Genomic DNA, 15,128 nt, shown 5'->3' on the forward strand with positions numbered 1-15,128 from the left:
CAGCTGTATCACTGCTACATAGTGGGAGGGGTGAGGCAGCAAAGAGGTTGGTACAGTGCAAACACACTGGTGGAGTCAGCTGGCACTCCTGCCAATATGATTGCACTGCACTGATCTCCCCACCACCTTGTCATCTCCCTCTTGATGAACAACAGTCACTCAGCTGCCAGAAGGTCAGGTAAGTGTTGCCACCCCACCATGTCACCCACTGGTGGTGAGCACTCTGTTTGAACTGTTGCTAGCAGAACAGAGGCAGCCACAAGCTACTCTATGCAAGTTCCCACCTTGAATCTGTCCACGACCCAAATACAAAATAAAATGTGTTTCACCCTTGCCCCCTGAGTCGTTTAGTAGGTTGGGAAATAGTAAACAAAGAGACTGCTGTTCTTCTACAAGGCTTAAAGACCACTTACTAGCATATGGCACAGTGGGGCTACAAAAACAGGGACTGATAAAATGAATGAATGAATGAATGAATGAATAAAATAATTTATTACTTATACCCTGCCCATCTGGCTGGGTCTCCCCAGCCACTCTGGGTGGCTTCCAACAGAATATTTAAGACACGTGAAAACATCAAACATTAAAGACTTCCCTAAACAACAAAACATGGAAAAGAAAAGCAGAAAGGGCCACCTGAGAGGGTAACATAAATGCAGATAAAAAGTAGGAAAGAGCTCAAGGGCATGATTCACTGCAGGCTAATTGTGACAAACTCCTATTGAAAGCAAAGGAGTGAAACATCATTCCTGCTAAGGTCTATTGATTGCAATGGACTCAAATGACAACTAGACCTTGTTGATTGTACTCACTTGTGCAATGCAAAGTGTAACTCTCAAAAGTTTTTTTTAAAGTTTAACATGTTAACAAAAAATTATGTTAGCAGTAAAACATTAACATGTTTACAAATGTTTACATTCATAGAGGGAAGCATCACAAAATAGGCATTAAAATGTTCCCCCACAAATCCAAATGCATATCTCACTTTATTGCCAAATGGCCTCAATGTGACTTACAATGAAGCTGAAACAAACCCTAACAAAAATACAAAGATAAAAACCATAGGATAAAAGGCATCTAATAAACATATAGATCCCAATTAAATGACAGTTGAACAGCAGAAAGCTCATGAAAAGGGCGCCCCATACTGTTTAAATGTATTTACAAAGGTAGAATATAACAGGACTGATTTTGCCTGGTGCCTCAAAGACAGCACCAAAGGACACACCTGCCCAGGGAGGAAGCTCTATAGCTGGTGCCACCAGGAAAAAGACCCTGTCTCTGGAAGCCACCCTGAAGGTGGTTAGGGTGGCCATGTGTCCTACTTTACAGACAATGGTCCTTTATTTGAAGAGCTATCAAAGGACTATCTTCTACTGGCTCTTCAAATAGAGAAATGTTCTCTTTTGGGGACATAAGGATACCCTACTGCCTTCAGAGAGTCCTCTACCATCTAGTTTAAAGATGAAGAACCATAGAATACCAACCTTGAAACTGACCATCAATCCTCTGGGCAGCAGACTGAGCAGGCACATAGGTTATACGATTGCAGCCCATGATTATGAAATTTATTGCATTCCGATGTATATAATAGTAATTATTTTAGGATATGCACATTTTATGCAATTCTGTCTTTTTTCATCCACTTTTGTGGAGATACATTTCTTCTGCTTCTGGTGATGCATCTACAGCTACTCTATAAGGCAGAGACACTCAGAGGGAGGCCTCTGTTGTACTTGGAGAATTAATATATCAGATAGCATGTGTTGAGCCCCCCAGTGATACATTCCTCAAAGCTGTTTTGCTAACACCCCCCCCCTCCAGGAGACTTTGGAAAGGTCTCTAGAAATTTTAAAGAGGAAGGTCTTCATTTCCATGTGGCTCAAGTGACCAAAAACACAAGCCTAACTATGTCTACTCAGAAGGAAGTCCCAATGAGTTCAATAGGGTTTGTTCTCAGCTAAGTGAGCATAGGATTGAGGCCAGTGGGTCATGTTCATTCCTTTCAACGGGTGTACTTAGTTGAAAACCACCCAAAGGTTGCAATGCTATACACACTTACTTTTACAGACTGCAAGCAGGACAGAATGTTAATGTCAAATGCATGCATAGGAACAAGAGGCTGCTTTTTTAAAAGATCAGAAAAATATATCACTAGCTTGTGTGTGTGAAATAACACAGAGGATTTAGTGTAAAGCACTTGGGAGTAAAATATTAAATTTGATATGTCAGTCAGTACCAACACTGAACTGAAACAATTAAGGGGAAGGATGAGCAACCCTGCCAAAAACAAAAATTATTGGGTTTCATATAAGTGGAAAATTGTATTCTAGCAATGCACAATGTACAGTCGGGGAGTTGCAACAAAACACTGCACTATATCCTTGGTGTGTGTGCACATTATTTGGGCTTGCAGCTGACAGCAAGGGCAGTCGGGAAGAGAGAGGGACATTGGATTCCCTGCTCCAACTTGAGTCTTGCAAAAAAAAAAAAAAATTAAAACAAGTTTATTCAATTAATTAATCAATCAGATTTATACCCCACCCTTCCAAAAATATTTTTGAACATTTTAAAAGAGTGAAACTCATCTGAACTAGTTTCAGTGATTGGGCCTCAGAAAAGGCCTGCAAAAAAAGTTTAAGTAGTCCTCTTGTTTGAAATATTCACAGTTGACTGCATTGTGAGGACTACTATAAGCTGTCCTCTTTTAGCCCAACCTGAAATGTAGTGGATGAGAACAATGGATAACATGGCAGCGTTGTTGGAACTCTCTCTGCTTTCACTTGAACCCCAAACCTATAATACCTCTAGGAAGCACTGCAGGGTTGTAAACTGCCTATAGCAGTAATGGAGGAACATGAGGTTCTGCAGATGTTGCTGGACTCCCAACTCCCCTTAGCTCCAGTCCAGCTAGCATGGCCAAAGATCAGGGATGATGGGAGCTGTAATCCAAAAACATCAGAAAGACCACAGGTTCCCCACCCCTGACTTAGTCTGCTACTGTAGGGCTGTCAAAAGCAACTATTTTTCAGGAGCATTTCCTTCCATCCTGCAATTGAGGGACAATGAAGTACATCTACCTTGGATTTTACCTGAGCAGTAACTACCTGTCTCCCTGTCCTCAGTCTCTCAACATTCCATGCTACTAAGCAATTTAATTCACTTTGGGGGTTTCCTCCACTTAGGGCTTGTTTTTCGCCACTGTGGATTTTTTTATTAGTTTTGAGCATACCATGGGATTAACCATCCTCCTCTGTGTGGTTGGCACAGTTCTGGCTGAACAGGTGTAGGCACATGAAGATTTGAATTGATACTAGAAGAAATGATGCTCACATCAAACAAAATCTAATAAAAGCCAAAGTACTGCCCAACAAACATATGTGTATTACTGCCCAACAAAGTACTGCCCAACAAACATATGTGTATTACTTTCATCCTTCCACTGGCAGGCTAAGACATTCATATTCAGACAGGTCTTCAAAATTAGGTTCAGGGGATGCTAATCACACGGCTGCAGTCAGGGAAAATTACTGGTCTTAAAGGTATTCTGATATATTTTAATTCTTGTTTTTATTACTGTGCATTTCATAATGTTGTTTTCAAATGTTGTAAGCCCCCTTGAATCCCAGCTTGGGAGAAAGGCGGGAATGGAATATTTCAAGTAAATAAACAAAATGCCATGGTTACTATTGTCCAATAGTTGAAGGATTTGGAAAGAGAAATGGATAATAGTAAAGAGCTAAAGAATTTCGGAAGCACTGAGCATCAAAGAAAGAGATCATGAAGTGACAGCTGGGGAAGGAAGGAAGAATGGTTGGTTCACTTTGATGGCAACAATTTCATCTAACCTTCGGTTCAGAAACAAAGAAACTCTTAGACATAAGGAAGTGCAACCTAATTTCAAGCACATCTTATGCTACATTTAACCGCTTGTGCGTTGGGAGCTTTTTATAGAGTACAAAACTTTGAGTTTCAGAATTGAATAGCAGGCACACTTTATAAATTATATCTGCCTTTTTATGTATGCGCCTCCCTGCACGTTCCAGTCATCATCTGGGGCCATGCTGAAAATCTGCCAATCTTGTCAAAGGATACAGCCTTTTCTGTTGTGGGATGCCATGCCAAGTAGCGCAACCGACCCACAAATATGGAGGTGTGAAGCAGGTATCTCAGGCAGCAGAAACGCAAGAGGTGGCATCCAACATTTCCACCACCAGTGGAGAAGCTATGCTTTGCCGCTGCTCTCCTGCCATCCCTAGGGGTGGAGAGAGGCTGGCAACAAAGCTCTGCAGAATGTCTCCCCTCTTGCAGAGTCAGCAAGAGAGGTGGTATTCCACCACCCAGCTTTGCCCACGCACCCACCCAGCAGTGAGGCTTTACAAGGGTTTTGCCTTGAGAGGAAGTCCTTTTGGTGCCTCATGCTGCCCCCATCAAGGGCATTTCATATCAAGTGCAAAAATGTCTCAGGCCACCCTTGCCAAGAAAAGTCCATCAGGCCTCATACTTCTAAAGCTTCTGGTGGTTGTTGGAATTCCTCAATTCTTCAGTTCTGTCATTTTTGTGCTACTGAAGCTTGTCAAACAGGTTTGATAACTTATTAAATTTCAAAGCATATCCATGGGTTAGTGGGATTAAAATTGTTCTGTTTTTATTACTATTTGTTAGCCACCTTGAGTCTTTCTTGGAAAAACATGCAGAATAGAAACTTGTAAAAATAAATAAAAAATGGTTATTCTCGGTTTTGTCTACCCGCAGACAAAATTCAACCTCTCAGAGCGTCAACCCACCCCCTTGGAATCATACACAATGTTCTTACCATTTATGCTACTGGGTGGTAGGCAAGTTTGAAACACAAATGCTCATTGCCATCCACTGTTCATTTGCTTCTCTTCAGATCCTGAGTCCGTGTGTTAGGAGTTGGTGCTCTACAAGTAAAATGGTGTTTCTGATGGTCCGGGTGTTTCTTGAATCCTCCATTTTTGTTGAGGATCTCCAGAAGCAGTTCAAAAGGCACCTGTAATGACAAGGATGTACTTACTCCAAAATCCAAGACAACAATAGCAAAAAATAATAAATAAATCTGTTTCTTATGAAAAATAAGACATATTATATATAAGACTAGAAACAGAATTCAATTTGTACTCATAGACCATCAAGAACAATGTGGTTGAAAGTGGCAGCTTCTGGTTTTTCCTTTCAATAGCATTTCAACTCTGCACCTGGCATTGGTCTTTCAACAAATACCTATGCAGAGGAATAGTTAATTATGCTGATATTCAAAATATCACACATATTTTAGAAAGAGAGAGAAACCCAGGTCCAATTCTAAAATCAGGATATTAATCTAGACTTGCATGTACTTAGAATCATAGAATTGGAAGGAACCACAGGAGTCATCTGGTTCAACCCCCTGCAATGCAAAAATCTTTTGCCCAATGTGGGACTCAGACCCATGACCCTGAAATTAAGGATCTCATGCTCTATCACCTGAGCTATCCATCATGGGCATCTTATTACATCTTTAAACAGTTCATTAGAATAAACTGAAAGCCAAGCTCCACAGTCAACAGAATCACATAGTGCAGCACTTAAGACTATCCTTCTGTTGGAGATGGAAGTTTGAGACTCAAATGCCCTCCCATGTTAAAGAAAAAGGAGGTAAAGGCATATTAGATAGGAGAACATTCAATTATGCCATCTCCTTCCTGAAAAATGCCCCATCCAGCAAAGTTGCCTTGCAGGGATGAAGAATCTGTGGTCCTCCCAGGGTTGGACTCCCAACTTGCATCAGCCCCAACCAGCATGGCCAATGGTCATTGAAGGTGAGAGCTGTAGTCCAGCATTATTTGGACTCCCCAGAGTCCCCAGCCCTGCTGTATTACATGATCCTGCTGATCTTATAGTTTGGGTACACTTTGCCTGTTTCTGTTGTAAACAAAGGCCCAAAGGCAAGCCAAGCAAACTGAGGTAGGCCTTCAGAATTTCTTCCACTTTCTGGCATGAATTTCTCCCATTCCTCTGTCAGCCTTAACTACGTTTAGCACTGCATCTAATGCTGCCCTTATAAATCACAGCCAAGAAATCATAGCCAAGTCCTCAAAAGAAGAAGGAAGGAACCCTGGTTTGAATTACCCCCCGGTTAGTAATGGTGCAGATACAATGCTAAACATGGTTAAGGTGGTTGAGGGAAGTGAAGATGGGGGAAAAACTTGCACAGAGAGGTTAATCAAGGGAACCTTAAAGTGATGCCCATTCAAAAGAACATGGAGTCATAGGCTACAAAGTTGGGCCAATTGACATTCCAAATTACAATAGTTAAGGAGAAGGTTTAAAAAATCAACGTTGTATAACTGGGCTGCTGTGTCTCAGTCAAAAGGTGCAAGGGAACTGGGAACTGAGAGTGGGACAAACCTATTTTGGGTTCCTTTGTGCTTCATATCAAAAGTGTGCAAAAAGAATGAACCGAAAAAAATCCCCAGCAACCTTACATTAAATTAACATATTTCAAATAAATATATTTTCTTTTTTTTCTGATTGAGCCTGGAATAAACCTTTTTGCTGTATGTCAAAGCTTTTCTGTGAATGGGTTTAAAGCATGCGTTCTCATTATGGAAGGATTCTAGTGTGACAAAAATTAATCTGGATATTATATAAAAAGAGGGATTTCCCCAATCTTGTGTGTACTGTGGATGAGTGTTTGTTTTTGTATTTAGCAAACAGCAGATTACAGCAGCCCAGTGCCACCCCCAGCCTGTGCCAAATGGGAGCAACAGGAAAAAGACACAAGATATTGCAAAAGGGGGCATTATGACTGAAAGCAGCAAGTCCATTCACTGTAATAAAACGTCAAATGACTGAACCTTGTTCACCCAAACGAGGGTATTTTGGGTGTGCAAGGTGTGCAGGTCTAGTCACTAATAGTTCAAATATAATAATAATTCTATAGAATGTGGTGTACATTTGCTCCATTCCTTTGTTCTTGAGGTTTTGCTTACTTTGCATGAATAACAATGAAGGCATAAGGATATTAATATTCTGAGGAGAATATGAACAGTGCTTAAGCATATCTGACATCATTCCTGTTTTCTGGAACCCACAGTCCTATACAGACTTACCTGGGAGCAAAAGTCACAGAACGCAGTGAGACTTACTTCCAAGTAGGCCTGCACAGGAGTGCACTGACAGACATCTAACATGCAGGTACATGGGATAATAGTCCTAAATGTGCCTATAACACAAAACCCGCCAGGGTGAACACATCTTCACAGGCCATACTAGAGCTCACTTTCCCTCCACAGCCTGAAAGTGAGACTCCTCCCTCAATTCTGCAATTCCAGGCTGTTGGCAAAGACTTCTTAGCCCTCGACTGAGATAGCTCAGTCAGTAGAGCATGAGACACTTAATCTTGGGGTTGCGGGTTTGAGCCCCATGTTGGGCTAAATATTCCTGCATTGCTGGGGTTATGGACTTAGATCAGGCTTCCTCAGACTTGGTTGTCCAGTTGTTTTGAGACTACAGTTCCCATCATCCCTGACCACTGGTCCTGCTAGCTAGGGATCATGGGAGTTGTAGGCCAAAAACACCTGGAGGACCGAGTTTGAGGAAGCCTGACTTAGATGATCCTTGTAGTCCTTTCCAACTCTACAATTCTATGATTCAGGCCGCCACACATTGTTGGGCCAGCTGTTAAGGTTGATGTGCCACAAGCTGTGCACACTTGCCCTAGCTCTTTTTCATTTGCTCAATTCCAGGGATCTAATTTTAACCTGTCAGCCTGATATCTGCATAGTAGTGAATCTCCGTAATAGAGTGAATGCCAAATCAAAAGAAGCAAAGATGAAGCTAGCATATGCTGAATTGTGGTTTCTTCCCTCCGACTGGCAGACAGTCTGAAAATCATTCCCATTGTCCCCTTTTCTGGCAGGGAAGAAAGGAGGGACTATCACATGCACAGGATTACGTCACTGCTAATTAGAAACATTGGAAGTTCCTTATACCACTGGTCCATCTCACTCAGTATTGCCTGCACTACTGGTCTTCAGCCACCATAGAAATGTATGGTAAAAATGGAGAATTTGGGTCCCCAAATGCATATTTGAATTAAAGGTGGGTCCCCAAATGCATATTTGAATTAAGGTGGGTCCCAGGTCAGAAAGGCTTAAAGATACTGGATCTACACTAACTTGCAGTGGCTCTCCAAGGTTTCAGGCAGGGCATATTTTTCCCCATAATAGAGTTACTAGGGATTGAACAAGAGACATTCTGCAAGCAAAGCAGAGTCTCTACTGAGCTACACAGACCACCCTATTGTTCTTTAACCACTCCCGTGACCTGGATCTGCCCAAGCAAACAGTTCCCAGATGCATTCTGGGAGGAAGCAGCCATGTCTGGGTGTTAAGTCTGTCCTGATTCTTTCACCACAGAAAGATTACACAAAGGTTTGCAGACTTCTCAGGGCTTAGTTGCACACAAGGCAATATCCTACATTAATATTGTTTCTGTGTAGGAAACACGCAAACACACACACACACTGTGGCAAATGCACAAGTCTATTTCACCACCTGAAGATGGTGGCCCATGTAGGACATAAGTACATTCTGCAGTGCAACCAATCCCTTTCATGGGCAGTAAGGCTGTATAATAAAAAGACTGGGCATCAACTAACTGCGAGAACTTCACACAGTACATGTGTCAAGATGCACCCAGAACTCTATACTTGGAACTCCAAGAGTGGAATCTCTCTCTCTCTCTCTCTCTCTCTCTCTCACTCTCCCTCTCCCTCTCTCTCTCTCTCTCTCTCACACACACACACACACACTTGAAAAAAAATATTTTTTTCACTTTCTTATTACTGATTATAATTTCACATGGCTGGCCAGGCCTCAGATTGTTTCATGAGATAGTTCATACCCCAAACAAGGGTTGGCTAACTGCAAGTTCTTTCCCTGGTGTTGGGCTAAGGAGAAGTAGAGAAAAAATGGAAAGACACTTTCAAGAACACTAATATGGTTGAAAGTTTTTCCCTTCCCTCCTTTCCTTCAACCAGCACTGCCCAAATGATTAACAGTAATTGTGAAACAAAAATTAGCCATTGAATTCAAAAGAAATGTTCCATTCTGGCATAATGGGAAAGTGTTGTGTTCTATGGGGTTATGTCATTTTGCAAATATGCCCAATAAAGAGACATTTAACCACAGATACCCATGGATCAATAATGGTAAATCAATTGAAAACCTCTAGGCTCAGTTCTGTTCACACATCAAAATCCTTATGCCTTCTATGTATCCTCTGCAAGTTGTAGAAAAGTTACAATCCAGCAGACATGGAGGGGGGGGGAATGAGTTCTTCAACCTGGTAAATCAGATCAAATTGGAAGCCCATGTACCCACAAACCCTTCCTATCCCATACATGTAAACGGAGGCAGCAGATCTTGTGTGTGTGCTTGCAAATCTGCTTGTCCCCATTTGAAATGAAGGGGGCAATCCATACATGCAAGACCTCACTGAACACATCACAAACAGGGTTCTGGTGTAAGCAACTACAGCGTGGAGAGCACTTGCAAGCAAAAGGGACTGGACTTTTCTCCTGGGTTCTGTTAAATCCAAAAAAAGATCAGATGAAACTTATTGACAGTCAAGTACATTAAATAAAAGAGGATCCTACCAGTAGCATCATCAGCTCCTTTGTCTAGAAGAGCATCTACTGAAGCCATGCCTGTGACTATGAAGGAGCTCTTTGTATCAAGAGGCGCTGGGACATAACTTCTTAGGAATACTGACTCCTCTGTTTTGAGCACATTTTGGCTCTTACTAATGTTCTGACTGCCGGGCAGGAGAGACCAATTCTTGTCAAGGTGTTTTTACGGCCTTTCTACTGTGCATAGTCCTGTCTGTCTCTCTGTTTTATTAATCCAAAGTCAATAAAAGAAGTCCAGATATCCACTGTGACGTTTTCTTCAACCATTTTGCAATGAGATAGAAACAACAGAGACACAAAAGGATCCCCCACTGACCACTACCATCTCCAAGTTGTCTTAATCTGTGTTTCCATGGCAGAGGAGCAAAAGCAATCTTCATTGAGTGACATTTTCTTCAAGAGGCATCTTCTGTTCCTCCCTCACCTCATCCATGTGGGCCAGTCCAACCAATGTCCAGTTTTTCACAATGGTAATGCCAGGTTAATATACAAAATTCCATTTTGACTCTGCAAATAGTTGCATTTTCCTTGTTGTTAGCAAATAAAAATAAAAGGATAGATGTATGTTGCATATAATAAAATTATGATTATTCAAAGCATTAAGTAGCACCAACAGAACCAAATGAAAATCCTTGCTCATACACCCACAAAATGATAATATACTCTTCAGCTGGTGTGCAATTTCACTAACATTGGTAAACCTAACTTGCTTTGCTGTTAATAGTGTGTATTATCTTTTAATAGAGTGTAAAGTTGCGCAGATATGCACATGTGTGACTGAAGACTTCAAAATCACAGAGTTTATAACGTTTACAACCTAATACTATATTTCAGAATGTGACAGAAAATCTCCCACATGATAAGAATAGCTTATTTACTTAACAATATGTATATACCACTTGATTGTAACAAAAGCTCTAAGCCGTTTGGTGGATATTTGCTTTTAAATACTTCCCTCTTTTCAATAATCTACAAACCAAAAGTGTCTTAATAAAAGGGAACATCTTTATTCTTTCAGAAAGCTTAATTAATTGAAAGCCTTTTAAATGTCATTTTACTGGAACTTATATAAAAAGTTAAACTTGCTATATTAGAGCAGAGGAAGACAGACCTGTTCTGCTTATTAAGTTAATTATGGTTGTCACTTTCCCAAGACCTACAAAACTGTGGTTGAAGATCCCAAGAATTTTGTATCTCACAGTTGTGTACTATTACACTTTTAGTAGTTTGCAATATTGCAAAAGAAAAGAAAAAAGAAACACGATGCTATTGAGCAAGTAGACATGTGTGTGATAGTCACTGGTGAGAGCAACACGTCTCTTAAAATGGGGGAGCTGTTCCTTGGACAGTGGTAGCTTTTTCTAGGAAAGCCTGAAGTCCAATTGACCATCTCCCAGCCATGACACCTCACTCCTGACCCCGCAGGTTCCAGCATTTAATTAGAACATATATATATGGGTATTTTCACACAAGACACTCAAGAGCACTCAAGTTTCCCTTGTAATCTCTGTGTCACACAAGGATGCTAGTTCACACATTAGGCAGAGTGGCCTTGCCCACTGGGTCAAAGGCAAAAGATTTATACAATCTGCTGGCTAAAAGCAGTTAACAGAGCAGCAGTCCATCACATTTCCCAGACAAGAGTTTCCCAAGGAGTACACATGCCTGTGTTAGATGTAGATATAAATCATCTTAATCTGAAAAGCATAATGTGTGAAGTGGTCCTGACTTGTAAATGAGGGAGAGAGTACTATTGCACATTCTAGCCCTTGCAACTTTTGCAATCGCATTACAGGAAGCAGTAGCAATTAACCTCTTGGGTCAAACCACCCTGTGCCCAGATGAGCTCTCTATAAGTTGAGGCAAACTTCCTTGCCACAACATAATCAAGACTATTTCAGTTCTAGGAAAGAACACCCAAGGAACCATGATACTTAAATACCATTCTATAAACTGAGCCATGCCATTGGTCCATCTAGCCCACTATGGTCTTCTATTGAATCACAATCAGGGGAGGTCATCCCTCAGATCATTTGACTACAACTCATTTATGGCCCTCCCACTTAGGAAAAGCTTGATTTGGTGGGTTCTAGAGAAAAACTCAACAAGACATTAGAAGCAGCAAATGATTCAACATTGTGCTCCATTTGTGTATGTGCCCCATACAAGAGTATTTCACATGTCACCTGCCTTAGAATAAAATAACACTCATATAGGAAGTAATGTGCAAGATATACATAAATTGCCATGCATAATGATCCCATAGGTTTAATGTTTCCCACAACCACATATGGTTTGCATGCCCTGAGAAGCTGCAGCCAACCATGGTTTCTCAATATGCATATACACACTTAGTGTGGAATGCACAGACTGCATTGTCCCACAAAATACATAGTTCATGTGTTATTTGCAACATGGAAGTGTTTTCCATGTAGAAAAGAATGTCATGTATGCAGCAAGCCCAATGAAATCTAAAATTAATGTTCAAACGCTGCGAAAGGCGTTTTGTTTCTTATTTCATAAATGTAATACAATACAATGTTTATCATCCTGCATGTACATCAACTTCCAAGTGCAGAAATCCCTCTAACTTTAATGAACAGCTCTAGCAGATCTCAAAGGGACAACACTTTTAATGCTATGGGTTACTATATCCAGACTTAGTTATGATTAGAATAGACTCACAGAAATCTAAGCATGATTATGTCTGAATCCACCTTTATATATTCTCCTTTATTCAACCAACAAAATTCTGGCTATGTCATAATTAAAAGAAAATACATGTGGAGGGGGGGGGTTATAAATAAAACCCTTTATTATTTCCACGGCAAAAAGTGCCCACAAACTCATTCAGTAACCATTTAAGTTAGAATTATTCTAGAATACCAGAGAGTCTTGAAATTAGCCCTATGGCCATCACAAAAACTTCAGGCGAATAGGAGAGCTTTGCAAAGTTGTCCTCAGGATCTAATTATCTTGTCTTACCAGATTTCAAAAACAGCACAAGCACTCCCAAACGAAGGTCTCCGGGTACTACTGTCCAACAAAATCCTGCCATTCCATTAAGACTACAAACCAGTGCTTTGCAATATTGGAAAGGAGGATGGAGAAACGTGGAAGCAAATTTTCTGCCCGGTCTGCTGACGCAAATCCTTGCACGTGTTTCGCCTCTCTGTGGGTTGTTTCCCCCCCTCCCTCAATGAAAGTTTAAAAGCGGAGTTGAGTGCATAGATTTAGTATATGTGCACACCAGCTGGTCTGACATGATAAAGCAGAATGACTCTGAAGGAGAATTTCCCTGTCTGTCCAACCAATAATCCATAAACTAAGGCAGATTTGTTCAAGAGACCATCACTGATCTTCTCCTGCCCACCCCCCCCCCCCGCCTAAAATCTATGTAGCTATCAGATGGTTTCAGTCGTTAAACGGAGTAAATAACAAGTGGATAGAGGGCAAAATGCAAAATGAGCTTATCACCACTGAGTTTACCTCAGCACCAGCTTTACGTTCCTCGAGTTTGCAGAGTTATCTCACAACCATCACGCCTTCATTCTGCACAAATATTTTCAATACAGATCTATTAAAAAGCATCTACCAAAGAAAAACAATAACGTAGACTCCACCACTCCGGACAACATAAGTACCCACCCCACCCCACCTCGGGCATCGTTGGGGGTAAAAACAATTCTTGTCTTGCCCTATGCTAGATCATATATTGAGCCGGAACTTTAAATAGCAGCTGGGGTTGTGGTGTGTTATTTTTTGTGTGGCTGTCACTAAAAATACACGCTGCCTCTTGATCACTGATCTGAGGTGAAACCATCACATGCACCGCTTTCGGCATCTGTCACAAGCTGGAATTGTTGCCTTGCAGTGAACCGGGGAGCAGCGGGGGTCACTCTTTAAGGAATGCAAAGCCGCGTCAAAGTTCTAAGGCGAATCGCCGAGGAAAGGAGGAGCCGGGAGGATGGGCAAAAGAGGTAAGGCAATATCGCTTCCCCCCACAACATTCGCGCGCCCATTCTGATATAATCTCCGGGCAAGGATAGCTTCGTGCTCTCGCTCGCTCTCTGCCTTTGCCCGACAGCGCTGCTTTCCCAGAATGCCCCTCGCCGCCTGCCCCGCACTATTCGATTGAGCCTGGCAAGCAAAGCGCACGCACAGCTCCTCCTGGCGCGCCGGAGAAACTCGCCTTTCCAATCACAGCAAAAGAAAGGAAGGAGGGGGCCGTGCATCAACGCCCCCCCCCCCAAAGCATACACCAAGAAAGGAGGGCTTTGCCATTCTTGCCCGCTTTGCCCCCTCCCCTTTCCGCTCCAGCACAGCCCCCTCCCCAACTGCTGCTCGTAGGCACGTCCGAGGAGATTCTCCTGGTCTTCCGTCCTTCCTTCCCTCTTTTTTCCTGGCTTCTGTCCTCCTCCTGGCCACCCCGCCTTCGCCTCCCGATTCTCACCCGCGTTCCTCAGCTTCTTGTTCCTGTACACGGACAGGATCACCAGCAAGTTGCCCAGGATATCTACCACGATGGTGAAGATGAGGATGGCGGCCAAGGTGGAAGCCACCCAGGGGGGCCTGTCCAAGGTGAGCCCGTCCCGCGGCGGGGAAGAGCCGTTCAGCGCGCTCCCATTGCCTCGCATGCTGCCCGGAGGGAGCCGCGCACGTCCCAGGGGCTGCGAAGTTTGGGGAGGGAAGGTGTGATGCGGGGCAGGACGGGGCGCCCGCCGCCAGCTGGCAGGGAGCGTCACCTTGGCTGTGCCCTAGCCGGCATGAGAGAGGGGCTGCTTGCACAGGGGAGGCAGCAGGATGCTAAAGCGCCTCCTTCCCCCCCTCGGGCTCCGCCGCGATGCCAAGCGGCCAGCCCGCCGCTGCTGCCGTCGATCCTCTCCTCTCCCGAGCTCCTGCCATCGCCTCTTTGCCCGGACGGGGAAGTTTCGCCCAAGTGTGCATGTGCCACGGCGAGTTACTTTTATAGCATCCCCCGCTTTCTCCTCCTCCTCCTCCTCCTTTACTCTCCGCGCGGATCGCCCGCCCCGTCGCCGCTGCTGCAGCTGCAGCCGCCATCCACATAGCCAGCCCCCCTCCCCAAACAGCGGCAGCCCCCCCCCTCCGCGCCGCCACCACTGTTGCCTCCAGGTGACATCTAGCGTTGGCGCCTGGCCTCCCCCTCCCCGGACACGTGCGCTGCGAGGGGATTCCAGCTGCCGCCGAAGCGGGCGACGTAGCCACAGCTCCTCCAGCAGGCGCTCGCCGGAACTGGCGCCTCCATTCATGGTCGAGTTGTAAAGCTGGAACGTTGGGGAGGAGGGAGGGAGGGTGAGCGCGCGCGTGCCTCCAGCGCAGCCCCATTCATTCTTTCCCCGCTTTTCCCATTCATTCATTCATTCGCGCGTCCGCTCATTCATTCTTTCGCTCATTCAGAAAGCCAGCCAGG

The 15,128-nt window shown here is 43.4% G+C and overlaps 1 protein-coding gene across 2 annotated transcripts in view; it reads right to left on the reverse strand.

Moving 5' to 3' along the window:
* Positions 1–14,765, reverse strand: part of MTNR1A (melatonin receptor 1A) — a 66,997-nt gene extending 52,232 nt beyond the window's left edge. Inside the window, exon 1 of one of the 2 annotated variants that reach the window (XM_083458424.1) lies at positions 14,151–14,765. In XM_083458424.1, the coding sequence (XP_083314550.1) occupies positions 14,151–14,334 (184 nt within the window). In that variant the 5' untranslated portion in view covers positions 14,335–14,765. Of the gene's footprint in view, positions 1–4,816; positions 4,917–14,150 lie in introns of those variants that run through there. The other variant, XM_083458425.1, reaches the window with a different exon arrangement.
* Positions 14,766–15,128: the final 363 nt, after the last annotated feature.

This window comes from Podarcis tiliguerta, assembly GCF_965153285.1.
Source record: "Podarcis tiliguerta genome assembly, chromosome: 9".
NCBI lineage: Eukaryota > Metazoa > Chordata > Lepidosauria > Squamata > Lacertidae > Podarcis > Podarcis tiliguerta.